The sequence below is a fragment of the Dermochelys coriacea genome, chromosome 2 (genome assembly GCF_009764565.3).
Source record: "Dermochelys coriacea isolate rDerCor1 chromosome 2, rDerCor1.pri.v4, whole genome shotgun sequence".
NCBI lineage: Eukaryota > Metazoa > Chordata > Testudines > Dermochelyidae > Dermochelys > Dermochelys coriacea.
Window position 1 is genome coordinate 88,003,263 of NC_050069.1, and position 17,498 is coordinate 88,020,760.

At 41.7% G+C, this 17,498-nt stretch overlaps 1 protein-coding gene across 50 annotated transcripts in view; it reads right to left on the reverse strand.

The window, feature by feature from the left end:
* Window positions 1–6,217: 6,217 nt before the first annotated feature.
* Window positions 6,218–17,498, reverse strand: part of EPB41L3 (erythrocyte membrane protein band 4.1 like 3) — a 192,086-nt gene continuing 180,805 nt past the window's right edge. For 28 of the 50 annotated variants that reach the window (XM_043508069.1, XM_043508068.1, XM_043508070.1 and 25 more), the window contains 9 exons: window positions 17,066–17,164; window positions 15,561–16,286; window positions 14,913–15,035; window positions 14,035–14,424; window positions 12,431–12,565; window positions 11,519–11,617; window positions 10,454–10,534; window positions 10,080–10,197; window positions 6,218–8,808 (listed from right to left, as the gene is read on the reverse strand). In XM_043508069.1, the coding sequence (XP_043364004.1) occupies window positions 10,087–10,197; window positions 10,454–10,534; window positions 11,519–11,617; window positions 12,431–12,565; window positions 14,035–14,424; window positions 14,913–15,035; window positions 15,561–16,286; window positions 17,066–17,164 (1,764 nt within the window). In that variant the 3' untranslated portion in view covers window positions 6,218–8,808; window positions 10,080–10,086. The remainder of the gene's footprint in view (window positions 8,809–10,079; window positions 10,198–10,453; window positions 10,535–11,518; window positions 11,618–12,430; window positions 12,566–14,034; window positions 14,425–14,912; window positions 15,036–15,560; window positions 16,287–17,065; window positions 17,165–17,498) is intronic. The other 22 variants (XM_038389017.2, XM_038389013.2, XM_038389016.2 and 19 more) reach the window with 11 other exon arrangements.

Below are 17,498 nucleotides of genomic sequence, written 5' to 3' on the forward strand. Positions count from 1 at the left end.
CTGGAGAGATAGGACGCCACCAGGTGAATGGAGTGGACTATACAAAAATCCCACAGTTAGAGAGCTTCCCGATAGAGAGGGGAGGAGCGGGCTCCGCCCTGCTTGTTTATGTAAAACATGGCTGTGGTGTTGTCGGTCAGCACCACCACGCATTGACCTTGTATTCTGCTCTGGAAGATCTGGCAGGCTAGTCTCACCGCTCTGAGATCCTTTATATTCATATGAGTGGGGATCTCAGACTGTGATCACTGGACCTGTGTCTGTAGGTCTCCTAGGTCGGCCCCCCAACACAAGTCTGACACGTCCGTGATGAAGGTCAAGGACGGTTGAGGGGTGCTAAATGGGACTCCTTCACGGACCAGGCGAGGGTCAAGCCACCAGCATAAGGCATCTAAGACTCACCTCGGCACTGTTACTACCAAGTCCAAATTGTCTCGACCTGGGTGATAAGCTGAGGCAAGCCATGCCTGGAGTGGTCTATGCCTCAGCCTGGCACGGCTGACCACATAGGTGCATGCCGCCATGTGTCCAAGGAGACTGAGGCATATCCTTGTGGTTGTGGTAGGGTATTGCCTGAGAGTCTTAATGATGCCTGTCAGTGCTTGAAATCTGGATTCTGGTAGTATGGCTCTTGCCTGCACCAAGTAAAGCACCGTCCCAGTGAATTCTATTTGTTGGGTCGGTGACAGCGTCGACTTGTCCATGTTGAGGAGTTGTCCTACTCTCTGGAAGATATCTCTGACTAACCAGGCCTGGGACTCTGCCTGCTCCCTGGACTGCCCCCGCAGCAGCCAGTCATCGAGACAGGGATACATCTGTACCTGCCTCTTGCGGAGAAAGGCCGCAACCACTGACATGCCTTTGGTGAACACCCGGGGGGCCGTCAATAAACCGAATGGGAGCACTGTGAACTTATAGTGTTTATGGTCGGTAACAAACCTCAGGAAATGTCTGTGGGCTGGCCAAATGGCTATATGAAAGTACATGTCTTTCATGTCAAGGGCGGCATACCAGTCCCCCAGATCTAGGGAAGGGATAATCGTGCTCAGGAAGACCATGCGGAACTTCAACTTTACCATGAACTGATAGTCTTCGCCGGTCTAAGATGGGGACAAGAAAGTATCGGGAGTAGAAACCCTTGCCCCATAGCTCCTAAGGAACCTCCTCCACTGCCCCTGGTGAGGAGTGATTGCACCTCCTGGATAAGGAGTTGCTCACGAAAAGAGTCCCTGAAGAGGGACTGGGAAGGGGGGTGGGAGGGAAGAGGCACAATTGGAGAGAATATCCCACTTCTACCATGCGAAGAACCCAGCAGTCTGATGTTATATGGGACCACACATGGTATAAGTGGGATACATGGTTCAGAAAGCTGGGGGAAGGATCCAGGATAGTGGTGGGTACGCCGTCTTTGGGCGACCCTTCAAAACCCTTGTCTGGATCCTGACGACGGCTTAGTTGGGCCCGGTGGGTTAGAAGGTTCCTGCCCCTACGGCGATGTGTGTCCTGCCTTGGCAAGGCTGATATTGCCTCTGCTGCTGCTGGGGTTGAGGCTTGAAGGGCTTTCTCTGGGTAGCAGGCGAGTGCATCCCCAGAGATTTCATCATTGCCCTCAAGTCTTTGAGGTTATGGAGCTTCAATTCTGTCTGGTCCGAAAACAGCCCTGCGCCCTCGAAGGGAAGGCCCTGCAGGGTCTGTTGAACTTACGGGGAAGACTGGAAGCTTGGAGCCATGCGATTCTCCTAATGATCACCCCAGAGGAGATGGTATGTGCGGCCAAGTCTGATGAGTCATGGGAGGCCTGTCGGGATGTCCTGGCCACTGCCTTCCCCCTCCTTGACCAGAGCTGAGAACTCCGCTCTTGATTCTGGGGGGAGCAATGCTTTGGTTGGACATAGAGTCCCAAGAGTTAAAGTTATACCTGCTGAGGATAGCCTGCTGGTTGGCTATCCTCAGCTGTAGGCCCCCCGCAGTACATACTTTCCTGCCAAAGGGGTCCAAACGTTTGGCCTCCTTAGCCTTGGGTGCCAGCAACTGTTGCCCCGGCGTGCCTTTTCATTCACGGCCGAGACCCATTGGGGGCAAGGGTGTGGGTGGGAGAATAAAAACTCATATCCCTTGGAGGGGACAAAGTACTTCCTTTCCATTCCCCTGGCGGGCAGAATGGAGTCTGGAGTCTGCCACAGGGTCTTACTATTTTGAATAGTTTTTATTATAGGTAACGCCACTCTGGAAGAGCCCTCTGGGGCAAGAATGTCCACCATTGAATCCTCCGCCTGTAGGCCATGTTATGGGCAATGTGTCAGAGCAGGTCCTGTGTGCCCTGTGGTCAATGGGTGGAGGACCTGAAGCTGACACTCCAGCCACCACCTCATCAGGCAAGGATGATGAAGCAAGTGGGGGTACAGGGTCCTCATGGCCCTCTAGCTGCCTGGGTTGTTCCTGGGTTGCACTGGACTTTTCCATTGGTCCGACCCGCTCGGATGTGCCCTGGGCTATGGGTGGTTCTGAAACTGGTTCCGCTGATTCCTCTGTAGTATGAGGGGGTGGTCTGGAGAGAGTTGCATCTATAACCTGAGGGGCAGGTCTATCCATTGGTGACTGGGAAGGGTGATGTCCAGAGGCCACTGACCTAGAAGCCCTCAAAGGGGTACCCTAGGCCTGATGGTAAGCCCAGGGGGCCAGAAGGGCTATTGTGTGATGGGTGACCACTGCGTCATACTGCGGGTGGCACTGGCTATTGTGTGACTGTGGGCACTTGTATGTCCCTTTGGCACTTACCAGATCTATGTCTACTGCACCTTAAGTAATATGAGACGGCCTCAGAGTCCAAAGATCTCGAGAGCAATGACCATGGTGGTGCCATGACCCCTGCGCTGGCAGTTGGTGCTGTGAAGTGGAGGTCAGGGATTGGTGCCGTAATGATCGTGTTGAGGATCGGTGCCAGCTGTCCCGAGACCAGTGCCATTTGTTCGGTGCCAGCTCTGTGAGGGTGTTCTAGATAGGTGCTGACCCCTCGGTGCTGGACACTAAGATAGTTGTGCTCCTGGTGCCATGCGATCTTGTACCAAGACCAGGGCAGGGCAGTGTTGCAACGATGGGGACCTGGAACGGTGCTGGTCCAGTGATGAGGAAAGCCTCATAATTGCAGGCTTGCCTCTCGACAGTACCTGTCTAGGCGGTGCTGGAGGCTTCTCTCTAACAGCCGGGGGCTGAGGCGCAGTTATTTCAATGAGCTCCTGAGCAGCCTCAAAACTGTCCGGGACGGAGGGGGGGCACCAACATCTCCACCAGTCACTGTCCTGCCGGAGAGTCACTAAGTGTCGCATTCAACAGTGCCATCTGGGGTGCCAGAGTTGATGGCACGAGCTCTTGCTGCTTGGGAGCCAAGTCTTTCCTCTGGAGCAGCAAAGCCTCCCCTGATGGTCTCACAGCTCTCTGAGGAAAGCACCCTCTGTCTGCCTTCTTATGGTACTTGTGGGGCACTGGGGCATTGCTCCTTGCTGCGGTGCCTGGGATCTTTTGTGCCAAGGGTCTCTCGGGCCAGAGTCCTTCCTCGGCACTGATTCCGGGGCGCTCCACACCAGGCCTGAGCCTTGGCAGGCAGGTGCTGCTGGACAGAGTGTGGCTTCCATCAGTAACTTGTTTTAAAGTCATGTTCCTTTCTAGTTTTAGGCTTGAAAGTCTTACAAATTTTGCAGTGCTCAGACTGATGCACCTCAGGCATGAGTCGTGGGGATCTCTATTAGGCATAGGCTTTCAGCATACATTGCAAGACTTAAACCCTTGGGCTTGAGGCATGCCACGAAGCCCAAGGAGGGGTAAGGGGATAGGAATGATCCCACTCACCAATTTCTATACTAACTATAAACAACAATACACTAACTACTAAAACAACAACTAAGCCTAGGTACTAGGCTAAGGGAACACTTGCAAGCAAGCAAAATGCCGTTCCAACCCTGCCATGGACGGTAAGAAGAAACTAAAGGGGGGTCAGGTTGGCAGGCTCATATATTGAGAGCCATGAGGGTGCCTCTCCAAGGGGCTCCCTAGCCAACCCGACGGGCGCTGCTAGGGGAACAAATTTCTGATGACCACGCACACAACATGCTCACACCTGATTGGAATAGATGTGAACAAGCACTTGAAAAGAATCTCTTGTTTCTGAAGTGGCACAAACTTTAGTGATAAAGGTGCTTCCTCTGTGCACTCTTAACTCAAGCAGCATTTGCACCTGGAGAGTGATGCCCTCTTTGGGAGTTACTGAATTAATACAATCCTTCATTTTCTTTTTCACATAGAAATCGTATGATAAAATGAACCATCATCTTGGCACTCATATTTAGTAAATATTTGCAGTTAAGCCTGGTGGTCCACAGAGCACTTCAAGGTGTTCTATGTAGTTTCTTCTGTCACAAAGTGGAACCATTTGTCTTATTCAAGCAGCTGTGATCCTTGCTGTAGTTCAATCAAACACTCCCAGAGTTCCCACAGGGTTTTTTTTGATGAGCTAAACTCGAAGAAACAAGCATTTCCCTGAACAACTGCTTTTTTGTCCCTCTTCTTTGGGAGTTTCTTTGGTGTGTATTTGGCTGTGGCCAAATTTGTGGACACTACCAAAATTGGAGACCTATAAAACATACAGAGGGGCAGAACTAAATTGCAATGGGATCTTGAGAGAGATTAGAGTAGTAAAGGCTGCAGACAACACGAAGAGATTCAGTATTAATAAACAAAAAAACCCTCTTCCCAGAGAGATGCAACCAAGTAGCTTGTTTTCATTATAGCTCCTTAATATTGCCCTGATATATTACACTTTTACTTCATACAACCAGGCACTAGAGTTGCTGCAGGGACGACATGGATTCAAAACTGTGAAGTGGGGAGGGAAGGGGTGTCCATAACATGAAAAAGGTTGAGACTACTCTTCCAGTCCAATCACCCTTATATGGTTTGGGACTTGCGTGCCTTAGATGCTGCCTCTTTTCCTCTTTCCTTTCACTGCAATGGCTGAAATCAGCTCAAGAGCTCTTGTTGGTATTAACAGACCTTTGAAGAATGAAGGTATAGGCATTTTAGTATAGGGTCGCTGACCATCTGTCAAAGCTTGGTTACTATCAAAGCATGATGCAAAGTAACTTTGATCAAGCATTTGCTCAACTGTGCACTGTTATGGTTCTTTATGACAGACCAGGGTAATCTGAAGTGTTGTCTGCTGCTGGCAGGCTTCAATATTTTATGTACAATGTATTCCATGTGTCCAGATGTTATAACAATGGGTGTATAAACAAAATATTTACATAACTTAAAGTAGCACTCAAGTTGAAGAAAGATTAAGGCATGGGATTCAGAAGATCAGGGTTGAGTTCTGTCACAGATTTCTTGAGCGAGTCATATAGCCTCTCTGTGCATTCAATCCTCATCTATAAAATGGGGATACTAATATCATCTCACCACTAATGCTTGTGAATTGGGAAGAGTCTATGGTTCACAACACCTTGGAAATGACATTAAATGAAATACTGAAATTCAGATTGTGTCCCACAACCTTTTATGAGATAACAAAGGAAATTGCTATCAGATTTTCCTGAATTATAGGTTGGTTGCAAGACTGAAGCACGGCCTGATTGTCCAATTTACCTGCAAAATGTGCTAACAAGGAACAATATCTGAATGGGAGCTGACAAGGTGAACATCTGTCACCCCCTCCCCTTTCCCCCATCTGAACAAATCTTGTCTGTCTGAAGAATATGGGTGAAGACACTGGTTCAGGTTCTGATCTAATTTCTGAATATGGAGGCCCATCAGAAAATTCCTCTGATGCTTGAACTTGGTCAACATTCCTTATTATTTATGTAGTAATAGCCTCAAAAAGCTTAAGAAAGATCAATACTGATTCCTAAGGACAGTATTTGTTTGTAATGATTATGAGATTATTGTACTTATACTTCCTGTATCTAGAATAGTCATACCAGCTATGTTTCTTTTTTACCGGATATGCTAGTTCCACTAAACTCCACCTACACATCAGGATGCTGCAGAACAGCCCATTCAGACACTGCTGTATTGTCAGAAATTATTATTCCAGCTATAATGAGTGAGATTTCGCTCTGTATTGGTCTGTGTTAGTAATGGTGCGGGTCTCGTGACAGTTTGTTTCTAGGGACGGTCGTATGGCTCAGAGCTGAACAAGTGGGAAGAGACTGAGACAAAAGGCAACTGGTAGAAACAGGAAAGTGTTTTTTATTTCATGTGGCACAGCATTAGGCAGACAACCCAAGAAAGAGTCACTAACAAAAATCAAAACTATTATTCCCAGGAACCATCCCAAGGAATTACCCCAAACAAAGGTCTGCTGCTAACAATGCCTGAGATGTCATTGCTGATCCACTCTAATCTTTTCTTATTCTGTACATGCTTAGGCCATATCCAGCTTTTTAAGGAGACTAACCTCAAAGATACAGTATCTTCAGATAGCATACATACTGTACATAATCACTACAGTCCATTTCCCTCAAGCCATGCTAAAATATAATGCTAAGGGTAACTCTGGACAGAAGGCAGTATAGTAGCCACTCACATCTCTGAGGTAACATAATGCTGTTTCTTAGTTGACAAGGAAAGGGCCATCTGAGGGAGGATCAATATGGCTTCAGAGTCTATTTTTAAACTCCTGTTGCAGAAGCAAGAACCTGGAATGTAGTCTGCTGAGAAACAGGGTAGATACCTCTTCTCTCTGTAGCTGACAAGGTGGTGGTGGGGGGAATAAATCCAACTCTATCTTCACTGGGAAGGAACAGAATTTACAGACACATTCTGTTATATTAGGAAGAGGGTCAGGAAGAGATAACTCCAAAAATATGGACATAAGAACACAATCTTTGCATTATTCCTTAGGTAATAGAAGAGAGATGACTGATGTGCTAGAAGGGGAGTTACATAAAGGGAGGTCTTAAAACAACAAAGACATGAAGAATGGCTGATTGAAAACATCATTTTAGAGAGAGAGTAGAGCAGTCAAAGCCTCAGGAGATTTCTTCTTAATTATTAACTACAGATTATTCTCTTGATATATTCTCTTTCCTTTCTTTCTAAAAGAAGAAAATAAATACTTGTAACAAATCTGTGGGCCAAATCCTGCCCTCCACTGAAGTCACCTCCATTGAAGTCAATGAGAAGGAGTCCCGTGTACACAAATTCACTTGTATTTATTTCTTGCATCCTACCAGGGTTTATGGATTGAAGGGTGAGTTAGCCTCTACAAATTCATCTTAAATCACCAAGGGAATGTCATCAAAGTGTGGTCAAGGAGCAAACAATAGCAAACAGAAAAATGAGGATTCTCTTAAATAGATAATTCATCCAAGATTCAGAGCAAAAATATAAAAGAAAACAGATCTTGAGCCAATGCTACATTTTCATTATAATTTTGTTAGCCAAACACAAATAATTTCCATTTAACTTAATTGAAACAGTACACAGCGATAGAAAAAAGAAGCATAATGTTCTTTTTCCTTCGCTATCATTTTACCCAAAGGAGTACATTTTCATATTATTATCCCGTAGGCTGCCCTGCAAACTACAGTTGTCTGCACAGCGTACTGTGGTCCACTGTAAGACAGAACACATCTACTATGCAGATGAATACAGTCTTTGATATCATACAGATATTACTTGGGTTTTGAATATAAAAAACACTGGATTCTTTTAGACACAAAACAATACAATTTTGGATGCATTTACCACTTTTATTTCACTATGCAGAAACATACATTCACCATGTGTTGTGACGCAGCTGAGAGTGTAATGGAGACTATAACCCTGCAATGGATATTATAATGGAATACTAATGAGTTTTCAGTGGATGTTCTGTACAGTTTAAGGCTTGGCTCTTAACTAGATAGTAAATGCTGCTGACCAGATTCTGAAATGAAACATTTTTTTCTCTGAGAACAAAAAGGAAGTCAATAAAAAACCATCAAGGTTATTTCAGAGTAATAATTTTGTAACACTATAAACTAAGGAAAATACAGACTTTCTCCAAAATAACTACATATAATTTACAGGGTTAGAACTTCTGAAGGGTGACTGGAAACTTTCTGACTTAAACTCTGAACAATGCTGACAAAAAATCTTAAAGTCAAGTAAATGTGCTGAAATCTTTACTACCTCACAAGGTATTAAATCAGGTATGCAAAGCACATTTTGTAAGAATTTAAATATTTTGATAAGATTACAGATTCATCATTTTTTTTAAATCAGGCAATAGTAATAAAACCAGATAAAACAAATACAAGATTCAAATTGTTTCCTGAATAAACTGTGTTATTGGCACATCTAATGTGTGATAAAACATTATACACAGTACCTATACAGCTTCTAGCAGTTTAGGGTAATCTTCATATACAGTATCCATAAACAAAAGGTTTGCCACCTAACAAATTTTAATGTTTAGATTTAATAAAATGTGAAAGGCATGAACTGTTTATGTGTTACATTAGATCACTGTTTATATTGTTTATGAACGTGCAGGTATAGCTGAAAACTTAGATATAATGAAAATTAAAAATGCTGCTTTTCTGTAAATTTATCGTTGCTTCATGCAATATTGTTTCACTGATGCTGATTCAGATTGCTTTATATGGGAAAATATCTCTGCCAGTGTCTTCATTAGCATTTAAGATCAATTCTTCGGTACTGAAATTTTCCATGGACAGATACAAGTCAGTCAGGTTAGAACTGAAACTCCATATAGGCTCTGGTATTCCTAAGGATGTGCATGACTGGATTCGTATGCAAGCTAAATTATTCCTGCAGGAAAGAGAACCGAGTTAATTATTTGAAACAACTGAATTTCTCTCTCTCACTCAAATCAAGGGTGAAAAGGGGCTCATGTTGAATACTTCAGGTGACAACATTATAATAACCGCATCATTCCAGTATAAGTAACTGCCAACCTTGGGCCTGATCCAAGGTGCATTGGAAAGACCCCCATTGATTTCAGTGGGCTTTGCATCTGGCCACTTCATTGTTTTCTCTGAATTGATTAGCAGAAGACCATAACTGTTATTGGTGCTCATTCCTTAAGGACTGGCTCCATCTTCCAAAATAAGTAGTAGTGGTCCTACTCACATTTGCTTTAGGCATTTATATTTCCTCATCCAAAGCAGGAAAGTAGTAAACTTTCAAGAGATGCTGTACATCATACTATGTTACTTATACCAAATGCTAGTGAATACAGAATGCTTCAAGAATATGACGCTGCTATCATTTCAGACAAATTAGACAAACAGCCTCTTTTTGTGTGTGCATACAGCATTCAAAGCAGCCTATGGATGATGCTGTCATTAAGAGCTCTTGCATAGCAGGTTAGTATGCATGATGTTTCTGCACATACAGTAAATACAATATTATCAAGATGACTGTTTAGCCAAACTTAGTTGGAGAGCATGCCTTTACTGAAGACAGCTAGACACAACAAATGCTGCATTATCATCTCATCCTGAGAAACAATGCCACTTTAAAACACAAAATGTCCTTTCAAAATACAAGGAAGTGAAGACATCCAAATATTGACACAACAATTAATTTGGATTTAAAAAAAGAAAATTGGACCACACAGCTTTACAAGTTTGAACTAAAAACCTAAATTGTGCCATATTTGTGCCTAAAATAGGGTAAGCAGCTATAGTTATTTTCCTCAGCATATTAAAAGAAATTAAAATTGTACCTTTAAGAACAAAATGCTTTTGTTCTTAAGTCACATATATAAACAGACAACGGATTTTTGATCGCAGAATTAGAAATTTTAGGAATGCATCAAAGCATGGATAATGAGTAACATCCAGAGAGCCAACAAAAGCAACTTTCCATTTCTCTAACTGGCACTATTAAACAAGGAAAAATACACAGAACTAAATGTGTACAATTTACATCTAGAGTAAATTCCAGAATTAATACTTGCATGGTTTTTGCAAATGCCAGTGAGAGAAATAAGGAGTTAGAGGTGAATTATGGAAGGAGAATGCCTTTGCTGCATGCCAGCCCAGTGAGCGCCTATGAAAATCATCTTTTCCTCTTACCTGTGGGTCAATCCTCCCCATCTTCTGGTGTGATTTCTGTCTCTTTATGTACCACTACTTTGGTCACTGACATGTCAGGGTGCTGCTCTTTGGCCTCTTTAATTGCCTGAGCCAGCGCCTAGCCCAAGGAAACCACAGAAGGGCAAAAACAAAAAGGAGGTGGAACATGCATGATCAGTAGCCAGGTGGAGAGATTCATGAGAAATTACACAATTTACAAATGAGGAAAAATGATTAAAATATACTATCATTGATTTAAAACTAATCCAGTTTAAGGCATGCCATTAGGAACAGTGTTTTAAAGCTTAAGGTTAAATATTCCCTCTTTGGTAGTCTTCAGTTCAGGGCAGCTTTTCATAGCTTATATACTCTACCTGATCATGGTCAATATCTGCATCTCCTGTGATGACTATTCGTTTTTCAATTCTTGTCTCTGAAATGCCTCCTTTCACAGTCTAAAAGTGAGAGGAACAAATACAAATAAACACACATTTAAAAGTGGTGCTGCTTGTTCAAAGAAACAGTTCCAGAATCAGAAGATAAATGAGCAGGAACAGTTCACCTAGCAAGAGTTTCAGAAAAGATGGTTATATAGTACATATATCAGAATGGTTGTCATCAACTGCATATCCAACATATGAAAAATGGCATGGATATACAGAATATCTACACGCACAACAGGAGAAACACAAAGCCTCTGCTCCCACTTACGTCCCATTGTGAGGGCTCTTAATGGAATGTGGCCCTGTGTAACTCCTTTGCCCAGAGATGAATTTCACCCAGACAAAATTAAATCCTGGCCCCAATAGGTATGTCTGCGCAGCAACTACACACCCATAGCTGGCCTGTGCCACCTGGCTTGGGCTTGGGCTGGGGCTGTGGGGCTGTTTTATTGCTGTGTAGACTTCTGGGTTTGGGCTGGAGCCTGAGCTCTGGAACTTCCCATCCCTTAGGGTCCTAGCGCCTAGACCTCATCCTGAACCTGGAAGCCTGCACAGCAATCGAACTGCCCCGCAGCATGAGTTGGTTGGCATGGGCCAGCCGCAGGTTTCTCTTTGCTGTGTAGACATACTCAGAAAGGTTAAGGGGAGTTATGCTTAGGGAGGAAAGATGGTCTAGGAGCTAGGGTGCTAGCCTGGGACTTGGAAGACCCAGATTCAATATCCTGCTCTGCCACAGACTTACTGGGTGATCTTGGGCAAGCCACCAAATTTCTTTGTATCTCGTGTGTAAAATGGGGATTACAGTTGTCTACCTCACAGGGATGTTGTGAGGTGCTCAGACACTACAGCCATGGGGACTACATAATTACATAAGCTAGACAGGATTTCACACAGAAAATATGAGCTTGCATCCATCTTTTGAAATAAATATTTATAGTGTCATGTCAAAGTTCTGAAAATACATCTATTCAAGGACTGAACCTGTCATTTTCTTACTTTGGTGATATGTGTAGTAGTTGTAGTACTGGTAGTTTCAGATGTGATGGTTTGTGCACTCATCAATACCCCTGGCTCTGAGTCAGCACCAGAATCCGCCTAAATAGACAAAAGAAAAAAAATGCCACAAATAGTTCGTGAAAAATGGAGATATTGGCTGAGCTTTCCTGTCTTTAGACTTCTGCATAAAGAATGTGGATGATGATATAAATTAATTGCTGCTGGGATGTTCCTTTATAGCTGATAGGCTATTCCATTTGACTGAAACAACAGCATTTCTATAATGCCTTGAGGTGTTCAAAGTGTTTTGTAAATAGTAACTATTTTGGCCACTTCTAGAGTGGAACGCAGCAGCTGCTTAACAATATACATCAACAGTTGGAACATGAAGTGAAGAATTCTACCTGCAACTGGAACTGCCTGGAGAATTCAGAGGTAGAAGTTAATTGCTTGAGTTGGAATTTAGTCTGAAGACCAAAATTAATATCCTTACTTTTACAAAAAGAATCATGGGGTTCTTTAATGGCCAGGAGTGGTCAGGACCTGTCCCATAGGACTTAGATGTTATTTCATTACTTACGTCTCTACTTCAGAATTTTGCATCACCTCATAAGTTTACAACAGTACTTTTGTTTGTATTACAATGTGTCTCATACAGTTTTTGAAGGATATATGTTTAAACATATATATCAAAGTCCTGTTATCTAACCAGTGGTCACGAAAGACCATATACTGATACAAATAAAGGTACCTTCAGATAAGCCTACATATTTATATAGTTCTTCTATTTAGTACAGAGTTACTATGGGTGATATGATTATTTTAATACTACGACATATTTAAAACAGCTGACACTCAGGTATTTTTTTAGTCCCTGATAAATTAGGTCCTGGGTCTTGCAGAGTTTCTTACCTGTGATGATTCATATGTAATGGTTTTTGTTTCTGTATGAACTATGGGAACATCCTTGGTAGAAATTTCAAGCTTCTCCCCACCTGTAGAAACACTGCCAAAGCTGATGGTTTCAGTCTTCACAACTGGTGACTGCTTCAATGGAAAAGTAATTGGAGCATTTATTAAAGCTTTTGAATTTCTCAGAGATATTTTTTTTGTTGGGAAGTGGAAGAAAAAAAAAAATAAAATAAATGTGCTCTGCATTACAGGATGGAAAAAAATGTCAGCATAATGGTCCATTCGTGTATATATGTTAACAATACTCCAAGGTGGTTTTTATATCTAATGCTAAGCTGTATTTCATGAAAGTTGACTTTAGAAAAGATGGAAATATTAAAAATTTGCTTATTTCAAAATTACAGTAGAACAGATTGACATTACAAGTTTATTTTCTTGTAATTACCTCTCAGAAAGAGAAGCAAAACAATATGAAGGTTTTTAACCCCTTCGTACAAATAGGTCTAGAAATCCTGCTAATGAGGCTAAAATGAGAAAACTTAGTAGTTTAAGACAAGGTAAATTATTTCCAGTTGAGACAAATACAGGCGAATGTATTATTTTCTGATCCTTTTGGACAAGTGAACTCTATACATTTTAATGAACTTTCCAAAGGCAGTGGAAACTTATCCTTATGATCAGCTACATAAAAGGCATCTGTCTTCAGCACTGCCCACTCTTTTAGATAAAAACTACATTGCATGTTGTCCAGGACCGGCCTTACCGGTGGGCGACCACACAGGGTGCTCAGGCCTGGGGGGATGCCATGCTCAAAAAGGAAAGGAGTGGGGCAGACCTGGGGTGCGAGGCTGAGGAAGGGAGCTCAGGGCAATAGGGAAGGAAACAGCGGGGTCTGGGGGCAATAGGGGGTTGGGGAGCCCAGGGAAGCAGTGGGGGCCAATGGCGCCAAAATACAAGTTCACCTAGGGCACCATTTTCCCTAAGGCCAGCCCTGATGTCAATGATGGAAACCAACAACAAGCCTCAGAATTGCCATGCAAGAAGGAAATAAGAGGAGAAACAAACTGCCCACTATAAAGATGTGATAATGTAATCTACTATCTGTGTATGTTTTATTTAATTCTTCATCAGTGCAGTTAATTTAGTCCGATATTGTATACATTATACCAGTGATACTCAAACCCTCAGTGGTTCAGGAGCCAAATTAGCAATCGTTACCTAAAAGAGCCACAGTAGTGTAAATTCATTGTTTCATTTATTTTTTTTAATATATATGTGTGTGTATACACAGACACACACAAAATGCATGAAACAATGAATTTATATATATAAATAAAAATACACACACACACACGTGTGTGTGTGTGTGTGTGTGTGTATTCCCTCACAGCAAAATGATTGACCAAGTATTCTACAATTGGTTAATAATATAGTAAAAATATCCTGATTGGTTAATAATTAAATCACACCGTTTTTTAATATCATGTGCTGCAAAGAGCTGCAGAAGACTCATTAAAGAGCCACTTGCAGCTCCCAAGCTTCAATCTGCGTATCACTGCATTATACTTCAATGCAGAAATAACTGATTATTAATAACTAGTTACCTCAAAATGAGGTTTTCTTTCCAATGTATCAGAAACGTGGACTGTTGCACTCTGCTCCTCCTCTTGCTGATGAGAAGCAGCAGCAATTTCTTCCTGTTTGGTTACAGCTTTATCAGCCTCCTCCCTTTTTTTCTCTTTCGCCCCCTCAGTCACAGCAGAACCCTCCTTTCCTTTCATACTAGAAGCAACAGCAGATACTGCCTGTGCCATAGCATCCTGCTGATCTCCAGGCAATTTAACAGCATCCCCACTTGCATGCACATTCGTCACATGTCTCTCCTCTACCAATATAGTCTCCTGCACAACCTTCTTCACTGCATCCTGATGTGGCCGAATCTCTTCCTTCATTTCGCTGGCACTTATCTCCTGGCCTGTCTTTGTTTCTGTTCTCTGTAGGGAAATGGATTTAAATGTCAGAAGTGAAAAATAAAACTTAACTCAGCTCCTAATGCCAATGTACTGTAAATGTAAGTAACAAATGATATTAAAGTTTGCCATTTTGTTTCCCGAGTTGCTTAAGTTTTCACTTTAAGGTAATTATTATAGCAAAAGCGCACCATGAATCAGCATTTAAAAAAGGGAGAAGAAATCTCAGACTATCCTTTTTTGTTTGTATCCATGCCCTAGCATTCTAAACACAAATAAAATAGCCTGTAAAATGACAAAAGAAAAAAAAAAGGAATAGAACTTGAGGTTTCTAGTTGTGATCTAGCTTTAGGAAGTAAAAGGTACACCAAGCATTTGAATTAATATTAACCATGCAGATTCTGAAATATCTATGAGTCAAAACACACGTATGTGCAAATATAGGGAACAAAAGAAAACCAAAAATCAGTAGCGTGTAGTTATAAAATTCATAGAGGGAATCAAACGGCCACCTGAGCCCTGCTATGTGAAGTAGAAGTAACCTCTCCTATGAACTCAGTTGGTTTTCTTGCAGACTCTAATAAACTGAAGATATCTGAACCATCCAAGGTTTTTTCACTGGAGGACTGTTTAGTCTAAGTGGACAAAGAAATGCAGAGTCATACACAAAACAGAGACAGACAGACACATACATACGAAGAGATATGTTAATTGACAAAACTCTAGGCTGAGATAGAGGAAGGGAGGATAAGGTTGCAAGGACACAGACAGGTTGAAAACAGGAAAAGAATGGGAAAATAAATGAGTACAAATCTGTAATGACTATAAGCAGTAATTTAAAAGCATACTTGTTAGCACTGGGATTTTGCTGGTTCAAGCAAACCTCCCCACCCCCACCCCCAATTACAAGCCACAGCAGCAATACTACATTTCAGCAACATGGACTTTAAATAAATTGGAAAAGTTTAAAGAATTATAATGCCTGCTTTGGATTGTGGTACTGACTTAAATCATGAGGAAAAAAAATAAGCTGGGTTGGCTATTGTCAACATAAAACCAAGCAGCAACAGAATTGAAAGGTAGGGTAGTGTGAGGGTACTGCCTAAAAACGTCATGCTTTAATCTTTAAATTGTGGCACAAAGTCAAAGCCACTCGTTACCACTACTCTTGATGCAGACGATTCAGTAACATAGTGAGCAGTAGCAATGGTAAATGGCTGTTCTCTGGAATATCTCCACTCAGACAGGCTCTTATCTTTCCGACAAAATGCCCCTGCTTTCAGAGCTTCACTGTCAAGGTGTTTTTCAGCTCTGCCAAACTGCAAGCTTCCCAGTGTACCATGAAAATCCTGGTCCATCTTTTGTGCTTTCTTCAAACTTTCCTCTTCAGGACTATGCAACTGAGACTCTGCTTCCTTTATGGGTGTCAAAGATTCAGACAGCTTTCTTTTTGTACTCTGTACATCGGATCCCCTCCTGGCTTTTTCGTCAGTGATGGGCTCTAGAATTTCATATTCAGCCACTACTGGAATGATTTTCACAGATTCTGGCATTCCCCTCTCCATTTTTTGAAATGCTTCTAGTGATGTCTGTACTGTTTTCTCTCCCTCTTTAGCTTTACTTGTCATGGTTACAATTTTCCCAGATACAGTGTCATAGGACTTTCCTAAGGTGTACATTTTCTGTTTATTCTCCTCTTTTGATTGTATTTCATTTTCCAAGTCCTCAAAGCTTTGCATTTCAATGGTACTGGATTTTAATAGCTCAGGTGGAATGTCACCAGTTTTACTGCTCCCAGTCATTACTTTGTATGTCACAATTTTTTTCGATTCACCATCAACTACCTCAGTAGGTATTTTGTCTAAAATAACCCAATCCTCAGTGCCCTATATTTGAAATATAAAAGCTACATTAGATTATCCAATTGTTTATTTTTGTTTTAGGAACACTAAAATATTAAAACTTAAGAAATTTGAGGTAGCTATTTTGAGAACATGTAATAGCTGTACCTGGTACAGCAGCAATTACATTTATAAACAGCATCACTGTTTGCAACATAAAATCTGCAAAGAATTTCTTTTGTGACCCCCGTTTGAGGCCATTTATAATGTGGCTGCAAACATTTATTTTAGGCACAGTATTCCTCTGATAACTTGCAGCTGAGTAGCATTTAAAAAAAATTAAACACACATCTGACTGGCTGTTTTTGAGTAATCCTGGCTGGCTATAAGCTCATGCACCATAACAATACCCTATTTCTTTAAAATAAAGGTCAAATTATAAAAATAGGATAAATCAGCCCATTCAGTCACTCCCCTCCCCCACTACCATGCAAATATTTTTTGTGAAAGTACTTTGAGGTCTCAGGACAGCACATGTTTGTATATGCCAGTCTTAACTGAGTTTCCTTGCTTTTATGGGAATAAATCAGACTTCCTTAGCATTGTTTAAATTTAGCTATACAGTATATTAAATACCCTGAGTATTGTGGATTTTATTTGAACATAATGCAAAATATACAAATGCAATGTGCCTGTATACATATACAAGTATGCTATGTGATTTAGTTTCAATGCACACAGTGTCCAATTATTTATCCCTACAATAGTTTAATTTATTCAACCAAACCAATGCACTGGTTTAAATCAAATGAATTAAAAATAACCTCTAAGGATGATGGGACAGTTTTCTGGAAAATGATTTGATGAGAAGTAACAGTGCCAGCAGATTCTCCTTCCTGCAGCTTCTTCTCTATCTCCCTTGGCTAATGGAAAAACCAGTAAGAATTCAAACTTCATCACTCAAGATAATCTGAATTCACTTGACACCATAAAGGAAATTCATTCTGACAACAGTGCCTCATTCACTATAACATTTTCAGTGAGACTTCTGTACTCTGCAAATGCATGCACAGTTAGAGAACCCTCTCCCCCCCAGATCCACTCACCCAAGGCTGTTAACCATAGGGAAACAAATCTCTAGTAGGTAGACAAACTTCAGAGGGTACTTGTTCTCCTTCCCCAGTATCCTGTCCACAATAACATACCTACTTGTGGAGCTTTTTTTAACGTAATTTTGTGGCTTTGAAAAGGAAAATG